At 40.7% G+C, this 27,543-nt stretch overlaps 1 protein-coding gene across 19 annotated transcripts in view; it reads right to left on the reverse strand.

The window, feature by feature from the left end:
- ZNF462 (zinc finger protein 462) overlaps nt 1-27,543 on the reverse strand; it is a 155,105-nt gene that overhangs the window by 37,988 nt on the left and 89,574 nt on the right. For all 19 annotated transcript variants that reach the window (XM_045373585.3, XM_005581127.5, XM_074016883.1 and 16 more), the window contains 2 exons: nt 4,105-4,372; nt 1,793-1,929 (listed from right to left, as the gene is read on the reverse strand). In XM_045373585.3, the coding sequence (XP_045229520.2) occupies nt 1,793-1,929; nt 4,105-4,372 (405 nt within the window). The remainder of the gene's footprint in view (nt 1-1,792; nt 1,930-4,104; nt 4,373-27,543) is intronic.

Genomic DNA, 27,543 nt, shown 5'->3' on the forward strand with positions numbered 1-27,543 from the left:
AAGTAGATGGGAAATAAGTACATTAAATTATAAAAGAAATAGTTTGTCTCAATCTCAAGTTTCACACGCGTACAAGGGGAATAGAGCAATCGTATCCTTCACAATGTTGGTGGAAGATGAAGTGAATGTGGGTGTAAGTGGCACTTTGTTGAGGGTAGAACATTATGGGAGTATTTGTGGTCGCAGTGTTTAATCTCTCTTTGCTTCCCCCCTTCTTGTGTTCTCAGCTCAGGGAGGGAAAGTCATTGAGCTCGTTAGGCATCAAAGCTCTGTTCCTGCCAGGCAGCAATATGGGAAAAGAAAGGAACCAACCACAGAAAGTGAAGATTCACCGTGTCTGTTTGCTCGGCAGCAGCCCTGCTGATGGCCCCTTACCAAGCTGTGATAGGGCACAGAGCCAACACAACACATGGGCTGGGGGACCGGAAGCCAGGTGACTGAGGCGGAACACCAGGCGGGACCACTCGGGCCAAGAATTCCTGCCTAAATGTTCCTATGCTGCTTCTCCCAGCTTGCAGGTGGACATCCTAGCCAGCAACGATCTCATGTCTCGTTAGAGTGCAAGGGGGAGGAGGGAAATCTGTGTGTGTTAAATGTCCAGCCTTCCACTGAGTTTGCACAGACATTTGTGTGTCACAAATGTACTGGCCAAAGGCAATGGCTCAGGGAAAATGTGAAGTGTGTTGCAAATGGCTCCCAAATACCCAGCATTTCAGAGTGAGTGACATCTCAGCAAGACAACAGATGACACTCATTGCTTTTGAGGTCTATGTGACAAACATTGAAAGGCTTTCTAAGGTCAGAAGCCAAGGAATGAAGATAGGAGGGAAGAGGATGAAAAGAAGGGATGGAGAGAAAGAATGAAGTAGATGGAAAGATCAGTAGAAACACCAATCAAGACTGGCAATGAGCACCCCACTAATCTTTTTCTATCCACCTGTGGCTTGAATCTTTTCAGGACAAAACAGGTTCTACATAACACATTTTTCCTTCCAATGCAGAGGAAGCCTGTTGTTTAACAATGTTTTAATTGACCCAGGGTAAATGCAACTCTAAGAAAGACCGAAGTGGACTTAAAAGAAGTATCACTGTTTATCAGCAGGAACCAACATTTATGGAACAGTCATTATGCATCCATTATGAAAAACCACTGGACACTTTACCCATTATCTCATAGGTACAATCATCTCTTTTAATGGATGGAGAGGTTAAACACAGTAGGCTCTAAAACCAGAATTTAAATCCAAAGCCCATGGATTTTCTGATTATTATTAGAATATATAATAGAGACTATTATTAGAATGCATAATATACATTATCTTAAAGAATTCTCTCTCCCTCCAACCATTTCAAGGGAAGTTCCACGTTCTGCTTTGGAAATCATTTTGGTCTTCTTGAAAGAATCTCTCACAGTCATAGAGCTCTTCACATTTCACATTTGCTTTCACCCACCCATTTTGTTTCTTGTTCATTCCTTCTACGCAGTCTACGCAAGGCTGTGGGTGGCAGAATTTTCAGAATGTAGAAATCCGCCATGCTGGGAAGCCCTACGGAAATGTTCACTGCAGAATCCATCACCTTTGCCTCCCTCCAGGTGGAGGAAATACACCCAGCAGGAAGGTGTTTTTACCCTATTGGCTGTCACTGTGGTTATCACTATGGTTTCTTGCCTGAAGATAAGGTGAGGAACAAGGCACAGGTGCTACTGCCACTCTGAGACAGCATCCCTAGAAGGCCGTCTCTGCTGCCTGCCCACCCCCTGCATCCAAGAAAACCAAGTGAGAAAGGTTACCTCGGTGCAGCACGATGTGGTCAATCATGTTGCGCTTGTATTTGGTGTGATAGAGGCAGAGAGGACAGCGAAGATCTTTGGGGCCCTCCTCGGGAACCGCTGAGTGCCCAGCTTCCACATGCATAGTAAAAGCAGATCTAGGAGAGAGATTGGGGAGAGAGGTAATGTGTGTAACCAGGGATCACTGCATTTTCACATTTCCTGCTGGCAAACCTGTTATATATGTCCAAGTGCGGCTCTCCTGCTTGCGGGGCTAAAAAAAAATCTGTTAATCATGTTTGTTGACCACCCAGAAACTTGGTCATTCAACTGATATCTGAACACTGTCAAATGGTGGTAACTTCTTTCCGGAAACTGTGCCCTGGGCTGGGTTCAGAGCCTAGTTTGAAAAGAAACAAATTCCCCAAACACCTTATTCCTTTTTTTTTTGAGACGGAGTCTCGCTCTGTCGCCCAGGCTGGAGTGCAGTGGCACAATCTCAGCTCACTGTAAGCTCCGCCTCCTGGGTTCACGCCATTTTCCTGCCTCAGACTCCCAAGTAGCTGGGTCTACAGGCGCTCACCACCATGCCCAGCTAATTTTTTTGTATTTTTAGTAGAGACGGGGCTTCACTGTGTTAGCCAGGATGGTCTCGATCTCCTGACCTCGTGATCCGCCCGCCTTGGTCTCCCAAAGTGCTGGGATTACAGGCGTGAGCCACCGTGCCTGGCACACCTTATTCTTAAAAATTAAAAATTGTCTATTAAGAGTATGAAAACAAAATCCCGAAAAAGGAGCTGTTTTTCATCATGCTTGGGAGGAGAGAGACTATTTTAAAGCTAGGTTGACTTAGAAATTGCCTGTATAATTCTTCACAGGTAAGGGGGGGGCGGAGGGCAAGTTGTCCAGGAAGTCAATCATCATGATTGACGATTAGGTAAACTAAGTGTTGTTGTACCAGCTTAAAGGTGGAATGGTACTGCTGCCTCTTCCTCCATCCTTTTCAAATCTTCAAAATTTGCAAAGCCTTAAATGTCTCATTAAAATCGATAAAGCCAAGACTTTAATGAGCAGGGACCCTTTCTTATGAACCCGAGTGCTGCTCTCTGGAGAAAGCCTCCGCCTGTCTGTTGGCTCTCGCCCTCTGGGGTCCTCTAGCCTTCTCTCAGTACCAAATCGCACACGTATTTATCTGAAAAGTAACTAGAGCAAATTAATACAGATAGAATACATGTTCCACCAAATCCCAGCTACTACAATGCTGGTGGGAAAGAGACTTCTTCCAATTCTTCTTTTTCTTTGGACGTGAAGCCTAATTGCCACAGCCTTTCTGTGTGAAGCATGTATTGAAGTAGTCTAAGGGTTAGATCCTGATTACAACAGGAACAGAAAATAATAGCTTTATATCTATACCTGATGCTATATTATTATAATAGCTTTCTATCTATGATATTATGATACTTACTAGTGTTTGCTTTGTGCCAGGCACTATTCTAAGTACTTCAAGATACACTGGTTCATTTATTACTCATAGGAGCCCTATGATGTAGGTACTATTATCATCTTTATTTTATAGATAAGTAAATAGGGACACAGACAGAATCTTAGCGACTTTTCCAGAATTACTCAGGCAGTCAGGCTTCACACTCTACACCTGTAACCATTAACCTAAACACTATCTCACAGGATGAGATTCAACCGCAGAAGTTTAGATTACATCATAGGAAGCATTCCATTCTTTAACTGAGTCCATCAATTCTGTCATCCACAGGAGCAAGGGTGACTATGGATTCTCTTTTTCTAGACTGGAACAATCGCTCTAAGATTGCTCAAGCATAGTCTTGGAAGTGCCGGGGTATTGATTCTCTATGTGTCTTTCAATACTATGATCTTAAGAATTAAAGAATTGTCTACCAGGGGAGCAGGGAAGACACTACTGCCAGATGTTTTCTCTTGACTTTGATTTTACTTCCAAGAATATACTCCCCCCGCCCCCCCAAAGCTAAAAAAAAGGAGAGGAGACAGTTCTCTGAAGGGAAACACCACTCCCAGCCTGGGAGGAAATCATTTGCTTCAATCTCACACTACTTGGAGCCCATTTGCTCCAATTTTAAAACTCATTTGTTCTGATATAGCTCTTCATCCCTTTCCAAATCCCAAAGCAGTCTTCTGAAACTAGCCCCTTTCCATGAAGCCTGGACCCAACCCCTACATCATCACATGGGCAGGGCTTCCCATAAGCTCCAAGTAGGAAAGTATAAGGGAGGCCTGCAGTGAGGGGTGGAGCAGGGGCAGCCACCTTCTTCTCCACAGCTGTTCATGACATCACTTACTTAAAGCCTGTGTAAAAGGAGCAGTCTTTGCACTTGAAAAGCTTCTTCCCACCATGCTTGTCCCGGTAGTGGCGCCTGATGCTCTGGATGTAGCCGGAGGAGAATTCACAGAATTCGCAGTGAAGCACGGCTTCGGTTTTCTGCTCAGTGCCAGCAGCAGCCCCAGAAAGAGGCACAGGGCTAACACGGCTGTTGTTCCTTGCCAGGGCAGCTGACTGATAGTGGTTCAACTGCTGCTGAACATCTGGGGGCTCTGAATATGATGAATCTGTGAAGAGATGGGAAAAATGACACGGGGCACAGAGAACACAGTAGAGGTTCGACACTTGAAAACCCCTGACAATAGGTTTCTTTTTACCCTCCAGCTTTACTAAGGTATAACTGACAAACAGAAATTGTTTATACTTACGGTGTACAAGATGATGATTTGATATGTGTATCCATTGTGAAATGATGACCACATCAATTTAATGAGCGTATCCATCACCTCACAGTTACCATTTGTAAAGTGCAGGGAACACACCCAAAACCTACTCCCCCAGCACATTTCAAGTAAACCACACAGTATTATAAATTACAGTCACTATCTTTTGACCAACGTTAGTTTTGAGGGGTTTTTTTTTTGTTTTTTTTAAGAGGGATGATTATGATTCCGTCTTTTATCTTCATTTACACTCTACAACACAGATTTGGGGAATGCATGTCGGGAGGAACTATCACCTCTTTAATCTGACTTTGAGGGCTCATGGCATTTAAAAATAAAATTTTGAGGTTAAAGGTTTCAAAGCATAGAAAGAAAGTAAACTGTTTTTTTTTTTAAAGGAAATTGCAGCATGGCAACAGGTTGCCACAGAATACCCGTCCTGGTAGGTGAGAAAAGAAACCCGCATAATGTACACAGGCGTCTACATGAGAAAGGAAAGGACATGATGCAACATCTCCTCCTTTGCAGCCTAGATTTATTCAAGCCAACCAAATAAAAAAAAAAATCAGTCTTTAACAGAAATGCTCAAGCACAAGGCACTCACACAAATATAAAAATGTTTTATGCCTTCACACTCAAGTGATTTAAATTTTAAAATATAAAAATCCAATAGCGTTCTCCTGGAATGGATGTTTAAAGCTTAGTCAGCATTAAGATGGAGATTTATTCATAAATCCCATTAAAATGAAATTCCAAACAAGTTTCCCTGAAAGGTATTTTAAAGTTCGGGATTCTGAGGAAAATGTCGGAAATGACAGGCACAAATCTTAACCCCGAGAAGCTTCAATGGCATGTGGTGGAGAAATCTGATCTAGGAGGGAGGAGGGGAAATCTCAGCGTTTCTTCTTTGAATTAAAAAAAAAAGAGAGAGAGAGAAAAGTAAAAATAAATAAATAAAGGGGTTGGGGGAGAGGAAAAGTAAAAGGTCTTGAACCTTTTCCCAACATGCTGCTTTCAATGTGGAGGTTAGAAATGCAAAAACATTGTCCTATATAACCTACAGCTGCCTATGAATGACACAAATGAAGTCCATGAATACCACACAGATGAATTTCAGTGTAACTTTCCTTGAAAAGAAAACAAAGGGCTCTTTTCTTAAGCCTTTCAAAAAGCAAGGGGGAAAGGGAATAGAAACTGTACAAGCCTCCTCCTGATTTGATGGACACTTAATTTTCCAAAGCATAATTCCCTAAGGCAGGACATGGAGGAATTCTCTAAAACCCATATTTGATGAAACCAGCACCATCCATCCCGTCAGCCTCTTCAAACAGGAAAACAAAAGCAGAGCAGCCTCCCTGATTGCTGGGCCACCGCCTGTCTGCAAAACACTCAAATATCTTCCCCTTCTTGTTCTCCTCCCCGCCTCCTCAATTCATATTCCTCAAGATTGAGAAAAACCCCTTTGGAAATTGTAAACAAACCTGCCACACACACAAAATAAAACAAAAGGAAACTTGAACAATCTCTCTAAGCCTCCATAGGTTCATTACCAGGTGTAAACGGAAGACAAAGGAAGAAAGAAATGACAACTGAATTCATTTTACCCAGTTCTTTTATCTCCTTTTTCTTTATTCCTCTACCCTAGCTGATGAACCCACTCTGGATCACAATAATGCAATTGTCAACTTCTCATTCTTTCTTTCAATAGCAGGTTTGTTTACCATTTCATGGATTGTTTGAGATGTTTTCTATTTAAGCCCTCAAGTCTAGTTTCTGCTTGAAACACATGTACAATGAAGCACAAAACACACTCTACCTCTCTTGTTATCACAGGCTTGAGCTCTAAGTTGAGCACTGCCAGCCAGGATCCCTAGATAGCTTCTGTCCTCTTGGTAATGTTGGTCCTAGTTTGCACTCTTAGCTCTAAAGAATAGAAATTCTTCTATAACCAACAAGTTCAAAGCCAGGTCCTGCTGGCCTGTGATCTGTCCACTATCCACAAATCCACCCAGTGACCAAAACAAATCTCCCAAGTGATGGTCTAGGTCTTAAAGGAGTCACAGTCCCCTCCATAACAAGGCACATCCCTGGCTCTCCCAGATTAGTATGGATGCTGGCAGTGGTCTCAGATAACAGGTACCTGACATCTTCAGTCCCTTTCTTTCTTTTTTTTTTTTTTTTTTTGAGACGGAGTCTCGCTCTGTTGCCCAGGCTGGAGTGCAGTGGCCGGATCTCAGCTCACTGCAAGCTCCGCCTCCCGGGTTTACGCCATTCTCCTGCCTCAGCCTCCCGAGTAGCTGGGACTACAGGCGCCCGCCACCTCGCCCAGCTAGTTTTTTGTATTTTTTAGTAGAGACGGGGTTTCACCGGGTTAGCCAGGATGGTCTCGATCTCCTGACCTCGTGATCCGCCCGTCTCGGCCTCCCAAAGTGCTGGGATTACAGGCTTGAGCCACCGCGCCCGGCCTTCTTCAGTCCCTTTCTAGCAAAACTATAAAGAAATGAATGGCTCCTCATCAGATGATAAGCCAGATGAATGCACTCCCAGACCTTCCATCCACTCCCAACTCAACACATGCACTGGTGTGTCAGGCAGACCCCCTCCAAGGACCCCAGTCTCTTTTAGTTCACACATTTTTATCTTGTCTCTAGGGCCTATTGCATATTATTTCATTCATCTCAAAAAACAAATTCAAAATTTTAACTCTGGTATTTATATAGTATGGAAAACCTGAAGAAATAAAAACGCAAGAAGTCACGGGAAAAGCATTCCAAGAAACAGAGGCTCATCGCCCTTCTCAAATGGCAGTGCAAAAGGAACAGCTGATGTGTCCCTGTCATAAATTCCTTTTTTTCCCCTCCTGGTGAAAATCAGATGGACAGGTTTATTGACAAAAATAAGAAAATCCCATCATTTATGATACATTTGTAACAATGCCCAGGTTACAACTTTTTGTATTTTCTTAGGGCTTTACTTTCCTCTTTGCTGCCAACATTCTCAATTTCGCTCTCGCTCACGTGGAATTTGTGAATAATGTAGGATTTTAGCACTTTGGGCACTAAAGTGATAAAGACATGAGTGTGTATCATTCCACCGATCCTTAAAACGCCCACTTGCTAAGCTACATAAAATTCCTGTTTGTTCATGAAGCATGGCCTGAAGAGCAGGAAGGAGGTCGTTTTGTGCCCAGGTTAGAAAGGCAAACAGATTGTTAGCTGCGAAGGGCATGTCACATAAGTTAAAAATCATCATTAAGACTATTTTCTTTCATTTTGAGCTTAAGGAAGGAAAGGTTAAAAATATCCCTGTGTTGAGAGAGTCAGAATTCTGGTCATGGGGAAATACAGCAGCTGAATCACACGGATGTGAATTCAGTGGGAAGTTCTGCACCCAGCTGCGGCTCACACAAGTTACATCTTCATCACCTGTATGGCCAGTGGTATCCACAATGGAACCAACAGCAAAGACTTTAAAAGCAGGTCATGGCTTAGCATCACTATACATTCCCAACCAACCAACCAACCCTGACACATACAGTCTGAGAAAAGAGTTTTATTCTCTGACTTGTGACTTTAATTACATGCGAAGTTTTAGAAATGAAATTATAATGTATAATTGTAGTCATAAAATAAATTTAATTAAGTTATATGCAGTTCTGCAGTTTGTAAGCTATCATAAGAAATGAATTAAAATCAGGATCAAACTAGAATTTTAGCAATGATGGTCACAGTGCCTACAGGATTTAGAATTTATTCAGAAGCCAGCAATGAATTCTCACAACTATGGTGTGCGGTCTAATTGAGTTTACATCTCAATTTTACCAGTGACGTAGCTGAAGCTGAGGATGACTGGTCACACAGATACAAAGAAGCAGAGGGAGGATTTGAACAAAGACCTGTCTGATTATAAAGTCTGAGTCTTGTGTCTTAGGCATCTGTTCTCAATGGTGACCTCTAGGGTTCTGTGATACGAATCAGAGGAGCCAAAAAGAACATGAGCGTTCTCTCAGCAATAAACACATAGCAGAGAGGAAAGAGAGAAAGTGATAGAAAGGTTAAAATAGTTAAGAAAATAACATTAGAACAGATGCAAATGATAACAGAATAGAAAATAACATTAAAATGAATACGGAAGAAAACAACATTTTGAAGCATTATAAAAAAAAAAAAAGCAAGACTCAAGTAAAAGAGACAGAATATCCGAAATTTCAAAATACTTATATAAACAAAATAAGGGACCACGCAGGAGACATTTCTAGAAGTAAGTTGTGAAGATGAGCCCTGCAAATACCCAGAACTGGAAACCTATCTGTCTAAATGTCATGCTTTAGTTAGATGCTTGATAAATTGTCCTCAAATAATAACACTCTAACATTCTTCAAGTGGGGTTTGCCTGGGAAAAGAAAGACACACAAATGCAAGTGAGGGATGGGTGCTTTTTCGTTGCTCTTGAACATCTCAGGATTTCTATTCTAGAAATTTCTATTGCTGAATTCTAAATGGAACACCCTAACCCTCTCATTTTTCATGTTCCTGGAGAAATTGGATTTTTTTTTTTGCTAATTACAGCTCTCCAGAATAACAGTTTGAGTTGTTTTTATTTTTTTTCCTTTTTTTCTCCAAAACTTAGTCAGCATAGAGACAAACACAAGAAATTTGATTTTATAAAGGCAAACGACAAATAAATGGACTCTAAGCCCGAAAGAACGAGACTTTCTTGAGTATTCACAGTTCTCATTCCACAACATTTAGTTAACACTGTCCTAGTGCCAGGTCATGTGCTGGCTCTGGGGATTCGAAGTCAAAGAAGACATGAGAGATGCCTTCTAGAAACTCATATTTATTAGGGGAGAGAGCTGAGCAGTTGACTTATGAAAATATAGGCCTCTCCGTGTCTAGCAAACTTACCCCACCGATTGAAGGAATAAAAGAGGCAAAGAGAACAAACGAACAGTAACAGGAGAGTTCAGCTATTGTAAGATTAAGGAAGACACAGGGAAGAATAAGAGTCAATTGGGCAGCAAATTGTAGGAGCCACAGAGGACAGCCCCCTTGCATACTCTAAGTGATACAAAGAGGAAGCCATACCGGAGGATCAATTCTCAATTTTCTGCAGCCCTGCATAGAGATGTGAGTGAAGGTGAAAGGGAGCAGCAGTACCTCGGTGCCAGCAACTACATTTCATTATATTTGAGCTAGATTTTTGTGCAGACTTGGGAGACAGGCTTGTTGGTCACTGTGAATCAAGCACCAAGAAAAAATATAAGACAAGGAATTTTAGGCAAGCAAATTTTAGAGGTGGCCAAGGGGCAAGTGATTCAATTACACCCATCATTCAGCAAATATTTACTGAGCATTTAAGTAAATAGGAGACCCTGTTCTGGGACAGTAAGACTTGAGCCCTGACCTCAAGCAACTCACTTTCTCAGACAAAGATGTAAATAATTGATCGTGATACAATGCAAACAAAATGTTTTAATAGAGGTATTTATAAAGAGGCAGGAGAAGGAAGGAAAAAGCAGCACTTTGTGCCTCATAGAATGTGGGAGTGAGAGAGATGGAGAGGGGATGTCAAGAGAACTATGAGTGTCCATTAATAAATATAACTAGTATTAATTAGTGTGCTAATTAATGAAATCAACACTAGACATACAGTTACCTAAACGTTCAACTCACTACACCTCCACCTTAAGTCATACATTTTAGAGAAACTAAACAGAAATTCAACAACTACATTATTATCACAATGAAAAAAAAAATGACCTAATTTCCCTAGGGTAAAGAAATGATGAGTCTGAACAGAAAAACATGTACATCAGAGGGTGGGGTAGGTTGTGTAAGGGACAATTTAAAATCGCCAAGTTCTAAAATAGCATAGGAAGTTCAAAATAATACATGGATTGTAATTTTCTTTCGAAAAGCAGACTATTTAGCAACTAATGGTTGGTAGCATGGGCCATTAGAAACAGAATATTATCTGTGGATAACTTAAGATAATGTAAAATGCCCAAAGTGAGGAGGTTGAGGGAGAACCCAAATAAGCTAGACGTATAGACCATTATTTCTAGTCAAGAAATAATATTTCTAGTCAAGAAAATTTGAGAAAGGCACACAAACAAAGGTAAGAGGGCAGCTAAAAAATGTACTTTATTTAACAGGAAACTTTTGGGATGGCATGTAACTTCTATTATACAACTGCTAATAAACTTAGGCAAAGGACAAAAATAGTTTCAGTATTTTAATGTATGCGACAGTGATCCAGGAATCTGTAGTGACCAGATACAGAATTCTGCAATGGGAAACCTACTGAGCTTTGTGATCATCTGAGTCTTCATCTAAAGCTGAAAAACTGTTCAAGCTTTGTGTCTGATGGACTCCTGAAACTCACCACGTTGACAACTGACACCATCTTTCCCTAAACATCTCCTTCCGCGTTCTGAATGTTGGTAAATGGCCCACCACTTTGTTCGAGCTCAAATTGTGAGATTCTTCCTTCAGGGTTTCAGATTTCTCCCTTTCCTGTGGCAGCACATTTAAACACGTATCATGCCTCAGAGACATGCCTCATGACCCACCTCCATTCGTTTTCCTCCCCAGTCCTGCCTTCCCTACCCCTTGTTCATTCAGGTCCTCCTATCACATGTGGGCAACTCTTAAAACCTCCTACCTGGTCTTTCTTCTTCTAAGATCAATTCTAGTTCAGCCAGTATACATATCATTACTCATATATGATTATGATATGACTGTGCCCTATTGCTCAAGAGTAAAGCTATTCAGTCTGGTCTCAGCCCATGTCTCCAGCCTCACTTCCAGCTAGCTTCCAATTCCTCGCACATGCCACGTATTGCATCCTTGGGGGATCCTTGATCAAGGCCACCAGTGCGCTTTCTCTTCTTTTTGCCTGACAAATTCTTACCCATCCTTCAAAACTCAACTGAAATGTCACGCCCTCTGTGAAGATTTTTCCCAACAATCCAAACAGAACTCTTTGCTTTCCTCTATGCTTTGCCAACACATACACATTGTGATTCCTGCCCTGATCTCATTATACCTCGTATTACATTTACAAGTCCTCCTTAAGCAAACTTGGCTAGATCAATGTCTGTGACCTTAAAACATTCTAACCAAAGAAGAACCATGGCAACAGTGGTGTCTAGGCTGATGTTGTGCACCATCCTCTAGCAGGTCCATCCATTTCTGCTTTTAGCATTGGACCTAATGCTAACAAGAATCATCAGTTTCACTTGCTCCTAAAACTTTTTTGTACCAGTTATATTTGCTACTGAGCTCATTCAATTTAATTAATATTCTATAAGATAAAATATAGGTATAAAAGTGTTATTTCTATGAAAGCTATGTTGAATGCTTTGAAAAGACTTGATAAAGTCAAGTTGCTAAAAAAAATTACTGTTAAGTTACATTTTGGCAAGACCAACTATAAAAGATTGAGATCATAAAAATCTTGAAGGACTCTGCTCTAAGACTGTTTTACAAATGTCTGAGTTCTCATTCCACTTCAAAGAAATGGAAACTGGAAGTAGCACACAACACAGTGTAGGTGAGTGTGGTTTATGCAAGGGAGGAAACAGGGAACTTCAATCAAAGGAACCAGATTCAAATACATAGGCTTTACCCTGTATCACAATACTGGTGAATACATGTATTTACATTTTAAATGAAATTAAAATGCTTAAGGCATTTTTGAAAAGGATTCCCTAGTTAGGATGGTGATTATCAAAAAAAAGAAAATAAGTGCTGGCAAGGCTGTGGAGAAACTGGAACCCTTGTGTGCTGTTGTCTGGAATGCAAAATGGTACAGTCTCACGGAAAATAGCATGGAATTTCCTCAAAAAAAATTAAAAACAGAACTATCATACGATCAAGCAATCCCACTACTGGGTATTTATCCAAAAGAATTGAAATTAGGATCTTGAAGAGATATGTACTCACTATAGCATTAGTTATAATAGCCAGGAGGTAGAAGTAACCTAAGCGTTCATCAACATGTGAATGAGAGAAAATGTGGTGTATAACACACACACACACACACACACACACACACACACACACACACACACACACACATATTATTTAGCCTTAAAAAAGAAGGAAATCTTGTTATATGCTATAAGGCAGTCACGGACAAATACTGCATGATGCCACTTCCATGAGGCAGCTAGAGCAGTCAAACCCATACAGACAGTAGAACGGTGGCTGCCAGGGGCTGTGGGTAGAAGGAAGTGGAGAGTTGTTGTTCTATGGATATAGAGTTTCAGTCATGTAAGACGAAAGAGTTCTAGAGATCTGCTGTATAACAATGTGTATACAGTTAACAATACTATCCTATATACTTAGAAATTTGTTAAGAGGATAAATTCCCATGTTATGTGTTTTTTACTGCAGTAATTTTTTTAGGTGCCTTTAGACAAGATAATCTGTTAGGTTCTTTACAAACTTCATAAACTTTAATTATCACCATAAATACTTAATGACAGTACTTAAGAAAATATCCGTTAGATTGAATTTGTGGACAACCGTGCTATACAGGCACACAAGGCATTGTTCCTGTCAATCTGAAATGACAACCAAGCAGGTAATGTCAGCTCCACAGGAGCAAGGGTTCGTGCTGTCTTTTTCACTGATGTATCCCAATTGCTTAGAAGTGCCTGGAAAGGTACTTAAGAAGATGTTTCCTGGATTGAATTTGTGGACAACTTTCTTAACTCCAGGTACACATATATTGTTTTAAGTTACTACAACAGTGTGTAACACAGAGCTATCAAGATGATTCACAGACTCAAGAAGTCTGCTCATTTAAAAGATTTTTCTTGGTTCTATCCGAATTCCTTTGTACTTCGATTTAATTCCTGTTCTCAAAATACCTGTTTCTTAAGTGCTGTTAACACTGAGCAGAATTTGGCATCCAGAAAAACAACAAAAACCATAAATCACCAATGCAACTTTCCAAGTATTTCTTCTGAAGAGCCTCAAAAATGTTCTTTATCTATGGACTATTCCAAAAGAAAATTATATTCGAAACTAAGCTTTAGAACACAAACCATTTTCATTCCTTCTGGATAGTGTCTAAGGGGGAACATACATCTCTAAAGGCAGTCATATTATTTTATTTCCTTCTTTTGATTATGCCTTGAAAATCTCCAGGCCAAGGACTCTGGCACCTCCTTGTCTACTGTCATCGGTGGAGCTCTCCGGCCTGGACGCACAAGATTATGATACAATGGCCAGGGGGACAATGGACGCTGGATGACTATATATAGGAATTCTGGACTTCGTTGTCATGGAGGCAAATGGAAAAACAAACGCCTAATCCTGAAAATAAGGTTGAGGCCAAACTTGAAGGAAACACACACTGAAAACTTCCTGTCATTCTGATGAGTAAAAACAAAACCTTGAAATATGATCAGGGAATAGATTGAGAAAACAAAACAAAACAAAATATTAGCCTGCAAAATGACACAAACATGGCAAAAAATGGGCAATCTTTCTCTTTTTTGAGATCTGGTTTCCCATCATACTTAAATTCATTGAAAAGGTTTCTCAAAGGCCTTATTTTGTGTGAAGCTTCATGTTTTTTCTTTATATTTTTGAGGAATCCAGGCAGGTCTGACCTGAGGCCAAGGAGGATTCCTGGACTTTTCAATTCACTAGGTCTTATGTTTGGGAACATATCCATTTGTCTTTCTACATTTTTTCTCAATGGCATCACCATTCATTCACCCAGTCAATGAAATCAGAATAAATCTTTGATTCATTTCTCTCTTTCGTTCCACACATTCACTGAGTCAAAAGCTCTGTTGGTTCAGCCTCCTGAGAAACTCTATCTCTGTGATCCACTCACTAGCCCACTGCCATGGCTTTTATTCGGGCCCTCGTGGTTGCTGTGTGAACTTCTACTGCAAAATGTTCCTAACTGGCATTCTATTTTCCAGTTTCTTCTCCCTCTAAGATTCCTTTCTTTTCTAAAATGCAAATGTGATCATGATACCTTCTTACAGAAAAAAGTCCAAACTCTGAACCAAGGGGCTCACACTCTCCTTCATCTTTCCAGGCTGATCCTCACTCCCATGCCCACACTGTTCCCATGCTGTGCTTAATGCCAGTCACATACAAGGCTTCTAATATTCACTTTTTATGCCTTTTTCCCCTGCATCATTGTACATTCTTGCAATATCCTTCTTATACTTTTCAGTCTGACAAACTCTTACTCATCTTTCACAATTGAACTCAGTCCAAATCTGCCATCACCATGAAGATTTTCCTTGACCTTTCTAGATACACGTATTAAATTTCCCCCTTAGACTCCCCTACTACTACATATCATGCTGTATTAAGATTAATTTATTTTACCCCCACCAGACTATGATCTCTTTGAAATTAGGCCATTCATCCATTTACCCGTTCATGTATCCATGTGTGCATCCATCCATCTATCTATAATTGATCTATAATTGTTTTAAGTTGATGTACCCCAGAACTTAGTCCAGCGGCTGGTCTAAAGCAAGTGCTCAACAAACATGTTAAAAACATCCAAAAAAAAAAAAAAAAAAAAAGAGTACAGACTGAAAATACTGTTCTGCGAAAACCCACATTTAAAAAGAAAATGGAATTGATCAAATGTTACTCTCTCTCTTTTGGATACTGAGGTTTCAGAGTCTTTCTTCTGAAACACTGAACCACGCTTGCTGAAATAAGCCTGGGTCTTTTTTAATTACATGGACAATGGCTTCTGAACATTTAAGAACTTGAATGCAATGTAATTCAGAATCCATGGCTGTCTCAAGAAGCCAAAGGCTTAATTTCTAGTCTTGCCCCTAAATTAGCTATAAGCCAAAACTCAAAACAGATGCTATCAGCACATCTGGAAGCCACTTGAGGTGATTCAGTATGCAGCTCTCTATCCGTCATTTTTTTCATACATCAGTAGGCATTGATGTTTGTGAGATGCTCACATGTAATGGGTACCATGTATTTAAATGCATCATGGCTTTTTGATAGATAATCAACACCTGAGACCATACAAATAGAGCCCTTTGCAATCTGTGAGAAGGTATTCATGGGTTACCTTCAGGTGTTTAGAACCATATTTTCACTGCATACACTGTTTTACCAATTTTCCTCCATCAGAAATGTACTCATCCCAGATATGTAGCATACAGACTACCCATTTTGCATAAGGACTTGTAGTGGCTCAGAAAAGCAGAGATGGGTTTATGTTGCCCAGGTAACCAATGAAGAAACTGAAGCATAACCTGGGGGTCCTGCATGCCCAGTCCCAAAAATGTGTGTTTGTTTTTTCTGCCACTGCAGCTATTCCTTCTTCATTAAATGGTATTTGTAATTCAAAGTGTGTCTTCTTAAAAACCCTCCTTGAAACAGGCAGGAAACTTGTAGGGAAACGAATGTGTGGTGAAGGATCCTTTTTCTAACATTTTTTGGAGGAAACTCTGGGTGGTATCTGCCATTGTTAATTGAGAAGCTCTCACAATACCGAATGCATAATTCACCTGTGAGTCTTTTGAATTGTGTGATGAGGAAGTCAGGTTTCCTGCTGTTCGTTTAGATCATATAGATGTCTTTACCACACTGAAAAAATCCAACAAAAAGTGTTGAGCACAAAAGCCTCTTTATATAAATGACTTGGCCTCAACCGTAGAGAGCTTGTGAGCAACCTCAGATGGTATTTAGAGCTCACAGGCCGTGGGCAAGGCCACAGTGCTTCCTCCTCAAGACCTGACTTGAGGGAAGATGCCTACTGACTTCAAGGAGTTGGTCACAATTGATGGCTTGCTATGAACAGTGCTGTGAGAGCCCGGAGGGAACAACTGTGGAGATTTCTTAAAAGATTCGATAATCAAGAGGAAATAACACATCTGGGTATAAGCATATATATATATTTAGATACACGTAGAGCTCTAAGTGATGCTATACGGAAATCAGGTGAGAAAGGCTATGGTTGATCAAGAACAAGAATGAGCAGCCACATTTCAAAGCACAGAGCTCTTCTAAAATTGTCCCCGAGCGGGAGTCTCTGAGCCAACAAACCCAGTGGGTTTCTTACCCTTTTTTTCTTTTATTTTCACCTATTTCCATGCAGTGTAAGAAAAACCTTGCTCTAGGTTAAGCTATATTTTTAATCACCGTTAAAGCAGTAGGTTGTTCCCTTAGGATAGCTCCTCCACCCACTCCAAACTCACCCACAGAAATGTTGCCCAGTGATGCTGGACTCTGGCGTAGGGTATTAAATTTCCAAGAAGCTGGAGAGATCAGATAGTGAGATCCAGGTTCACCTTTCACTGTCTTAGCCAGCTCTGTCTAGCATCTGTGTCAGGTGCTTTTTATAAAGTCTCTTGTTGCCTTTCACCATGACCTTATGAAATGAGAATTATTACTTCCCATTATATAGGTGGCAAAACCCAGAACAACTGAAAACAGACAACTTTTCAGCTCTTCAGAGTGTGTTGAGCAGCCTCCTCCTAGGTCTGCAGCAACTTTTAACCCAACAGACCTCTGTGTCCTCATTTGTCAAGTGGAGAAGATAACATTGGCAACTTCATAGGGTGCTCTGGAGATTATATAAGACCAGTGTGTGAAGTCCAGTGACTAGCACATAGCAAGTGCTTGCAAGGGCCTCAGTTCCACAGCAATGAAGTCTGCATCGTATCAATTCTCCACCAAATAAGTGTTTATGGAGTATGTTCTATGGATGGAAGCATTTGGACTCCTTTACTGGACTGCAGAACCAAGTGGAACAGGGATCTCTGACACAGATGTAAAATACGTAGTTTTCATCCCAGCTCTAGGCACATAGTAGCTGCTTGGAGGCTACTTTTTGACTGACCAGTTCTGGCAGAGCCAAATGCATTGCTACTTATGGCAGCAACTTGTCCACTGATTTTGTAGGTGGAGATGGCTGAGTGGGGAGGGGATTGATTGTGGGGCTTGGATTCAGCTCAAAGGCAGGGCTCAACCTGAATAATACCACAGACAGAATGATTCACTCCTATTTTGTTAGTTAACAATGCACACGGAATGGTCACAAATCAACTTGCTTCAAAAAGTCACCTCAGGGCAAATTCAATTCCCAAGCTGTACAGGCTTTCCTGGCAATGATTCTGGGGTCTATTTCCTTTTCAATATTCTTCAAGATTACCTGCAGCTTTGAGCAAGGTTCTTGGTATCCAATTGACAGGCTTGGCCTCCATCATTCCTGTCATCAGTGATGCCCTCCCCAACCACCTTACCTGACACACCAACTCCCATCCTTTCTACCCTTCACCTTGGTTTTCTTCTCTTGATAGTACTTCTTGCCACCTCATCTACAGTGGATATGTATTGGTTGACTGTCTGGTTCTCCCTGCTACCCACGAGGAATGTTACCACGAATTTCTCAGTGTGCATGGATCTTTGGATTTTATTTCATGATTGATGAGGGCATCTCAGCTTCCTTGGGAACTTCTGGCTCAGCTAAGTATGGGTTACTCTTCAGGGGTGTTTGCCTACTACTCATTTTGAGAAATCTTAGACTCTGTGCTGAGAGGTGCCTTCTTCCCACCATAGATCTACAAAATAATTTGAAGAGAAAATAAGTGGAGAAGGGCATTCCAGGAAGAAGGAATAGCAAGGGCTAAAGTGTGAGACAACAGGACCCTTTTAAAGACAGGGTATTCAGTGCAGCTGTAGCACAAGGGAAGAAGTGGTGAGGACTGATCCCAGTGAGAAATGCAGGGTCCAATGAACTGCTTTCCATGCTGAGCTCAGAGTTTATTCTGAAGGCAATGTAGACAGCTACTGAAGGGTTTTAAGCAGCAAGCAGGTGAAATAGTGGCCTCCCAGTTTTACCTTTGTCTGTAAATTGTACCCACAGTCCTGACCTCTCAGATGGGAAAGGCAGCTTGGTAGAAATGCATTCCCATTGTGAGAAAAACCAACTGGCAGCACATTCCCTAGTGATGATGGAATATCATCAGCACCCCATGATTCCATACTTCGTTTTGTTAAGTAGAAAACACCATCTTTTCTTCTTGGGATTTTACTAGCAGGTTAGAATTGTTCAACTGAACTGTTCATCTAACTGTTTCTACTGAACTCAATACACTCACATCTCAAATGGACTATGGCCCTACCTATGGGAAGGAAAGAAAGGAACTTAGTAGGCTACCTTCTCTGCTCCCTACCAACCCTTCATGTGCAAATAATAACAATAATGTAGAACAGGTGACCAAGTGCTTTATCCATGTGCTGCAAACCACAGTGTGTAATCATCAGCCACCCTTTGCTCTATTTCCCAAATACAAACTCTCAGCAACATCCAAAATATTTCTAGGTCTGCATTTTACTCTTAGGCTTAACATCCATGTGTCAACTCAGATGCTTAATACATATTTCCTAGATTCATTTAGACTTAAAGCAGTGATCAAAATATTATTTTGCAAAGTGATGCAATATTCTTCTGGATGTCTTAGCTTTTTATAAATGGTTTGATTACTCATGATATATATTATATGTACCATACAGGCATACCTCATTTTATTAGGCTTTGCTTTATCGCGCTACATAGATATTACATTTTTTCCAAGTTGAAGGTTTAACTCGAATAAGTCTATTGACACCATTTTTCCAGCAACAGGTACTCATTTCCTGTGTCCATGTCACGCAATATTCTGTAATATTTCAAATGTTATTATTATTATTTCTGTTACGGTGATGTGTGATCTTTGATGTTACTATTTTAGTTGTTTTGTGGTGTCATGAACTGTGCCTATGTAAGATGCAAACTTAATCAATAAATGTGTGCGTTCTGACTGTTCTACTGACCAGCCATGTCCCCCATCTGTTTCTCTCTCCTTGGACCTCCCTATTCCCTGAGCCACAACAATATTGACATTAGGCCAATGACTAACCCTAGTAGAATGGCCTCTAAGTGTTCAAGCGAAAGAAAAAGTCCCACATCTCTCTCTTTAAATCAAAAGCTAGGAATGATTAAGCTTAGTGAGGAAGGCATGCTGAAAGCTGAGACAGGATGAAAACCAGGCCTCTTGTGCCAAACAGTTAGTCAAGTTGTGAATGCAAAGGAAAAGTTCTTGAGGAAAATTAAAAACGCTACTCCAGTGAACACAGGAATTATAAGAAAGCAAAACATCCTTATTGCTGATTATGGAGAAAGTTGTAGTAGCCTGGATAGAAGATCAAATCAGCCACGACATTCCCTTCAGCCAAAGCCTAATCCAAAGCAAGGCTCTAATTCTCTTTAATTCTATGAAGGCTAAGAGAGGTGAGAGAGCTGGAGAAGAAATGTCTGAAGCTAGCAGAGGTTGGTTTATAAGGTTTCAGAAAAGAAGCTGTCTTCAAAGCAGAAAAGTGCAAGGTGAAGCAGCAAGTGCTGACGTAGAAGCAGAAGCTGCAGCAGATTATCCAGAAGATATAGCTAAGATAATGGTTGAAGCTGGCTCCACTTAACAACAGATTTTCAATGTAGGCATCACAGATTTTTATTGGAAGAAGATGCCATCCAGGACTTTCACAGCTAAGGGGAAGTTAATAACTGGCTTCAAAGCTCCAAAGGACAGGCTGACACTCTTAGTACAGACTAATGCAGCTGGTGACTTTATGTTGAAACCAGTGCTTTTCCCATTCAAAAAATCCTGGGGTCCTTAAAAATTATGCTAATTGTACTCTGTGCTCTATAAATGGAAAAACAAAGCCTGGATGATAGCACATCTGTTTACAGCATGGTTTACTAAATATTTGAAGCCCACTGTTGGGACTTACTACTCAGATAAAGAGGATTCCTTTCAAAATGTTACTTCTCACTGGCAATGAACTTCATCACCCTAGAGCTCTGATGAAGCTATACAAGATTAATGTTGTTTTCACGCCTGCTAACACAACATCCACTCTGTAGCCCATCGATCAAGGAGTAACTTCCATTTCAAGTGTTATTATTTAAGAAGTACATGTCATAAGGATTCAGTTGCCATAGATAGTGATTCTTCTGATGAATTCTTCTGACTTAGGCAAAGTAAAATAAAACACTTTTGGAAAGGAATCACCATTCTAGATGACATTAAGAACATCTGTGATTCATGGGAGGATGTCAAAATATCAACATTAGCAGGAGTGTCGAAGAAGTTCATTCCAACTCTCATGGATGACTTTGAGGGTTTTAAGACTGTGGTGAAGGAAGTAACTGCAGATGTGGTACAAACACCAAGAGAACTAGAATTAGAAGTAGAGCCTAGAGAGGAATTAGAAGTAGAGCCTGGAGAGGTGACTGATTCTCATGATAAAATCTCATGATAAAACTTGCAAAGATAAGGAGTTGCTTCTTATAGAAGAACAAAGAAAGTGGTTTCTTGAGGTGAAGTCTACTTTTGACGCAGATGCTATGAACACTGTCGAAATGACAAAAGATTTAGGATATTTCATAAACTTAGTTGATAAAGTAGTGGCAGGGTTTGAGCATATTGACTCTAATTTTGAAGGAAATTCTACTGTGGGTAAAATGCTATCAAACAGCACTGCAACAGCACTGCATGCTGCAGATAAATCTTTTGTGAAAGGAAGAGTCAATCAATGTGGCAAACTTCATTGTCGTTTTACTTTAAGAAACTGACACAGCGACTCCCAATCCTCAGCAACCACCACCCTGATCAGTCAGCAGCCACCAACATCTAAGCAACAATCCTTCATTAGCAGAGATTATGACTCACTGAAAGCTCAGATAATCATTAGCATTTTTTAGCAATAAAGCATTTTTAATTAAGGTATGTATATATTTTAGACAAAATGCTATTGTATACTTAATAAACTACAGTATAGTATAAACATGACTATTATGTGCACTGGGAAACCAAAAGATTTGTATGACTTGTGTATTGCAATATTTGCTTTACTGAGGTGATCTGGAGCCAAACCCGCAATATCTCCAAGGTATTCCTTTATGTTAGATATCTGATAGATACAAAGATAATCAGATCTCATATTTCAAGAGCTCTCAGGTTGTTAGAGGAGATTACAGCAACACACACTAAGATGAGTGAGTGCTCAAACAATCAAACAAATGCCCACGAGTCCATCATCTGTTGTTCGCAGCATGGCCAGAAGACAGTGGGGTTTTGGAGTCAAAAAACCATTCAAATCTTGATTTACTACTTTACTACCATGACTATTTACAGGACACAACAAATTTTCATTTTACATTTACAGGACATCTACTCTAGGAAGGAAGCAGTCTTATATTTATTGTTTAGAATAAAAACATGACACAAACTCTGCTCCTAAAGAGCTCCCTCCTGGTAATATTATGGAGTCAGCAGACTGAACTACATGTTCTCAAGAGAGGTAGGGCACAGCATTGAGGGATTTCAGAGGAAGAGTTGACTCACATCTCGGGAGATCACTGTTGCATCACAGAAAGGAAGGAATTTGCACGTGGCTTTGAAAGACAAGTAGCGCCTGGGCATGTGGAGATGAAGGAAAGAGGACACAACATGAACAGAGGCAAAAGGACGAGGAGAGAGATGCTCATTCCAATTAGGCTAGAATATCAGGAGAATGAGGCAGCTGATGGAAAGAGAACAGGCTGGGTATAAACATGGAGAATACTGACTGAGTTTTTTTTTTTCCTCTTTTAAACAGGCTGATATGGTTTGGTTCTGTGTCCCCACCCAAATCTCATCTCTAATTGTAATCCCTACATGTCAAGGAAGGGACCTCGTGGGAGGTGACTGGATCATGGGGGCAGCCTCCTCCATGCTATTCTTGTGACAGTGAGTTCTCATAAGATCTGATGGTTTAAAAGTATGGTACCTCCCCCACCCTCACTCTCTCTGTCCTGTCACCATATAAGACGTGCCTTGCTCCCCCTTTGTCTTCCATCTTGATTGTAAGTTTCCTGAGGCCTCCCTAGCCATGCAGAACTGTGAGTCCATTAAACCTCTTTTCTTTATAAATTATGCAGTCTCAGGTAGTTCTTTATAGCAGTGTGAAAACGGACTAATACACAGGCCATGCAGAGCTGTTAAAGACTTCTGAATAGGAGGATGATATGAACTCTTAACCTTGCTTAGAATAGAATGAATGGAGGACTTTGCAGGTGGGGTAAACATGGTAATGGCTTAGGTAAGAGATGAGGATAGGAAGGAGGGAGATGGATGTGAGAAGAATTAAGGTGATATAAACATCAGTACTTAGCAAACAACAAATGACTGGCTGATGGAAAGTGGGTCCAACAAGACTTGTAGCAGAGGATACTAGCTAGGTCCCAAGAGCTCTGGCAAAAGGAGAAGTTTAGTGGGAAATTAATGAGTTCCATTTTAGAACCTTTGAAACGAAAGTTGAATGAGACCCACAGGTGGAGAAGGTAGGGAGCAGATAGAACAGAGGGTCTCAGACTTAACATGAGTGGTTAGCACTGGAAGTACTGGTGGCATCAGAAGAGGGCAAGTAGACTTCATGTGTTTGTAAAGAGAGACAGAGTGCAGAGAAGAGAACTGAGGACCAGACCCAAGTACATGTAAAGGGAGCAGGAGAAAGGTAGTAAAAACAAGGTACGGGGAAGGCATGATCAGAGAGGCTGCAGGAGAGCCTGAAACACATAGCAGGACCAAAACCAAGGGAAGAGAATTTCCCCAGGAGGAAGGTCAGCAGTTTTAAATGCCACAGACAGAAAAAGAAGGATGAAGAAAGAGCAGCGGCGATGACCTTGTTTGACTGAAATCACTGATGATCCTTGTGCAAGCCATTTCATTATAGTCACAGGGATCAAGGTCATGCTGCAAGGAATTCCAGAGAGAGGGAGGGGGAGCCAAGGAGGCAACAGGTGTAAACAGCAAGAAGGAATGCCTCCTTCCCCGAGAAAATGCCACTGCAGTTAGCCAGTATTAGATCACTTCACAAAAGTGGTTTCAATAAAATGCTGAAGGCAGAACATTGAGTCTAGCAGTTTACGAAAAGCAAAGAGTGAGTGGTGAGAAAGTAGAAGTTGGGATTATTGGTTTTTTCCTTCCAAGAGATTTGGAAGATAAGATTGCAGAAGGTCACATCCAAGAATGGTTTTAATATTTCAAACACAGAGCACTTTCCTGGGGCTCATACGTATAACCTTTTTAAGATTTGCCAGGGGAAAAACAGTACATCTAAGAACTGAGGCTTAGGGAAGCAGTGACACAGTAAACAAAGTTTGGAGTCAGACTGATGTGCCCCCTAACCCCAACTCTGCTGGATTTAACTATGACCCGGGGCACACCACTTAACTTGCTTAAGCCGATTTTCCTCCTTCCTAAACAGCAAGGAGCTGGTCATGGAAGTTACTGTCTCATGGGATTGCTGTATGGCTTAAATAAAATGAAACAATGTTTATAAAGTACTCAGTCAGTAGACATGCAATAAGTGATAGTTATCATTAATTAAAAATGATCATCGATTAATGTCAGTTAATAACCACAGTAATGATGTCTCACACTGGGACTCATCCATGCATTCCACTAGCCCATTAGAGTATCAAGTGCTAAGGAGTTTCTTGTGTGGGTGGTTTCAACTAAGTCCTGAAGTTCAGGTAAGTTTATATCATCAAGGCTCCAGATTAAGCACCACCTTCCAAACACTGAATTGTTTTAGGCTCCCAATAAAGCTCATGATGTAAGGAAACTTCATTCAGCTTGAGGCTAGATGTGAAATTTTTTCCGTTTTTACTTAAACCCATTCTATGGTTGATTAAAAATGATCATAAATTGACAACAAATTTGCTTCTACTGTAGTATTTTCATAATAGCTACTATTTCTACAGTAATTTAGAATATGAAAGTACTTCCATTGTGTTATCTCATTTGATCCTTGAAATAACCCCATAAAGTAGGCATCATTATTTTGCATATTAGAAACTGCAAGGCTCAGAGAGGGTAAATGCTTTAACTAAGGACATGCATGTGTGATATGGAGCTAGACAGGACCTCTGCCTAAGGCTGCACATTTCATTAACAACAATGTGAATGATACTTCCTGGACTTGAGCCTGCAGCAGCTTTCAAGCCAAATCTCAAACTCAGGGTTCCAACATCTCCAGTGTGATCTGTACACCATTAAGTAAAGAGGATCTATATGGAGAATTGGGTTCAAAAAAATCATTTGCCCCTAATTTTCACTAGCTCCAGTTGGGTGAAAATGATCCCTCCTGGTATTTGCTCAATGAAAATGAACCCAGCAATACACCGCAAGAGTCACACTTGATGCCAGTACAGCACGACAACTCCAAAATTCCACTGGAAAAAAAAAAAAAAACTGTTATGACTTGGGGAAGAAGTTCCATGGAACATTTGGATGCTTCCCCTGGGTGAGAGTGCCGGATTGGGGCCGAGGCAAGTAAGGCGGCCTGGGGTGGAACTTGGACAGGCTTATGGCATCCTCAAATGTTGCAAATTCATTGCTGTCAACAACCCTCCTTCCCCTTTTGGATACAGGAAGCCCAGCGGCACAGTGAGAGCTGCTCCACCTGGGCTGGGGCTGTGAGGCTGGGCTGCTCTCAGTACTTTGTTAACAGTGGCTTTATGTGGCCAGTCCCAGTAGAGTCACCTCTTTTCATTGGGATTATGATAATTAATATAAAAACAACCACCAATGTGTGCAGCATAGTATAGTTTTCAAAGCTGCTTTCTTATCCTTGTTTTCGCTTTATCTCAATTTAGAAAAGGATAATAAATAAATGAATAAATAAATCTTAAACCTACACTTGCACGGAACTACTTCTCTAACCTCAGGTTCTCTAACTCTTATTCTGCTCTTGGCAACACATAGTGGGTGATATCTGTTTACTCAATGTTCTCTCCTAGGCATGCCGTGATTTAGAAAATACCCAAAAAGGTTAGGAGAGAAAGAAGTATGGTGAAAAGTACTATATATCTTTTAGTTAAGTTATAGGGGTAGAGGCACATAATAATGAAGCTATTCAAAAAGTAACTAAAAAGCTTTCATTTTAAAAGAGAAAAAGCAAATCTTTTGAATATTTTATTTAAACTTGAACTTAGATTTTTTTTTTTTTTTTTTTTGAGATGGAGACGCACTCTGTCGCCCAGGCTGGAGTGCAGTGGCGCAATCTCGGCTCACTGCAACCTCTATCTCCTGGGTTCAAGCAATTCTCCCACCTCGGCCTCCCAAGTAGCTGGAATTACAGGCGCCTGCCACCACGTCCGGCTAATTTTTGTATTTTTAGTAGAGATGGGGTTTCACCATGTTGGCCAGGCTGGTCTTGAACTCCTGACTTCAGGCAATCCTCCTGCCTTGCCCTCCCAAAGTGCTGGGATTATAGGTGTGAGCCACCACGCCTGGCCTGAACTTAATTTTTTAAAGAGTTATTGTTTTCCAGACTTCTGTTATGGAGATAAAATAGCTAAGATGCAACAGGATACTGTAACCATATTAGCAAAAATCATCTTATTTTATTGTTCATATAACACCACACACAATTTATCAATTTTAAAGTGCTAATAGGGAACTGCACTTATACTTCACTGTCTGCCTGTGGTTTAGTTATCATAATTATTATGTCTCTTCTAACAGACATATTGATGACATTATTCTTGCTTACATGCAAGGTAGATGTGAATTTCCTCATCTTTCCTTCTCTCTATTCCTAATTAAAAACTTACCCATGGGCAAAATTTTAAAATACTATAAAATCAGAGTAACAATAAAATCACAACTCACAAGTACAATAATTTGTGATTGCCACAGCTACTAACCATACAGCTGCTCACTCCCTTTAGTTTGGGATAAGTAAGATAGACTACAGCTATTTGCAACTTCTAGCACATTGGTTGTGGCTCTATTCCTGTCTCTTTCACTTAAGAAAATACCTTGAAATACTTAGGTATAAACTGACATTACATAGGGATAAGTCTGACTCAGCTCAAATTTATTTTGAAAAGTAAATTGGATTTGTGATGAACAAAGATACCCTGGAAAACAGATCGGAAAAGATGGAGGTTAGAATCAGAAAGACTGGCTAACATCAGAGGAAGGGCAGGAGTGAAGGTTATTCAGGGTTGGAGTCTGGCAAGTTGGAAACCAGAGGACAAGTGGGCAAGAGAAACCAGGATGCTGGAGAAAGCCCCTTTGAAATGGCTAACCCTCTGGTCAGGTCTAGGTTGGATGGGGAAGGAGACTACCTGCAGTGGTCAGAGTAAAGGCAGATTTGAGGTGCTGGAGACGGAGCTGTTATGGTGAATCTGGCCACAGGTGGGCAGCTGGAGGACAGTCAGGAAGGAGATAAATCTCCCTGGCTGAGGCGACTGAAGTGTCTGTTGAGTTATTACCATTGAGTGTAGTCTATTGTAATTCCAGAGCATGAAGGTTACATTTGGATTAGAAAGGAAGGCTGTGAGCCAGTCACTGAGTTCATAGAGGAAGACAAAAGAATATTCCAAAAGAGAGGAAGAAAATAAGCAGAAAGCAGGCATTTGAAAAAGGATCATTAAACAAAGGAAGTAGAAGTACTCTGAAGAGGTGGCAGAAAGTAAGGAAGGCACCCACTTGTCTCCCTGGCTGCTTGGAAAAAAAGGAATTGGTTGCTTCATTTGCAGAAAGTTTAAAGGGCTATGGTGTTGCCATTGGGGTGGGAGGAAGGGAGAAGTTAGTTAACTCAAGGACGGGGGAATGATCAATGAAACGTGCAATAACGTGGGATGGCACATCTTGCTATACACACAGCCAGATTCCATTGGCTTTTTCCAGATTCCCAGGCTTGTTCACACATAAATTGTTCTCTTGGCTTTCCTTGTGTGTGGTTGCTTTTGCTGTCCCCATTCAAAACAATTTAAGAAATATCTATTGAATGGCCTACCCAGGGCTGGGGCTCTAGGAATGAATAGGAAATGGTCCCTGACCTTGGAGAGCATACAGTTTAGCTGGAGAGACAGGTAAGGTAGCTAATAATTACAAGAATATTTGGCAAGTCCAGGAATGGAAATAAATGCAGGGGTCATCAGCTACCCAACTTACTTTG

The sequence above is a fragment of the Macaca fascicularis genome, chromosome 15 (genome assembly GCF_037993035.2).
Source record: "Macaca fascicularis isolate 582-1 chromosome 15, T2T-MFA8v1.1".
NCBI classification, from domain to species: domain Eukaryota; kingdom Metazoa; phylum Chordata; class Mammalia; order Primates; family Cercopithecidae; genus Macaca; species Macaca fascicularis.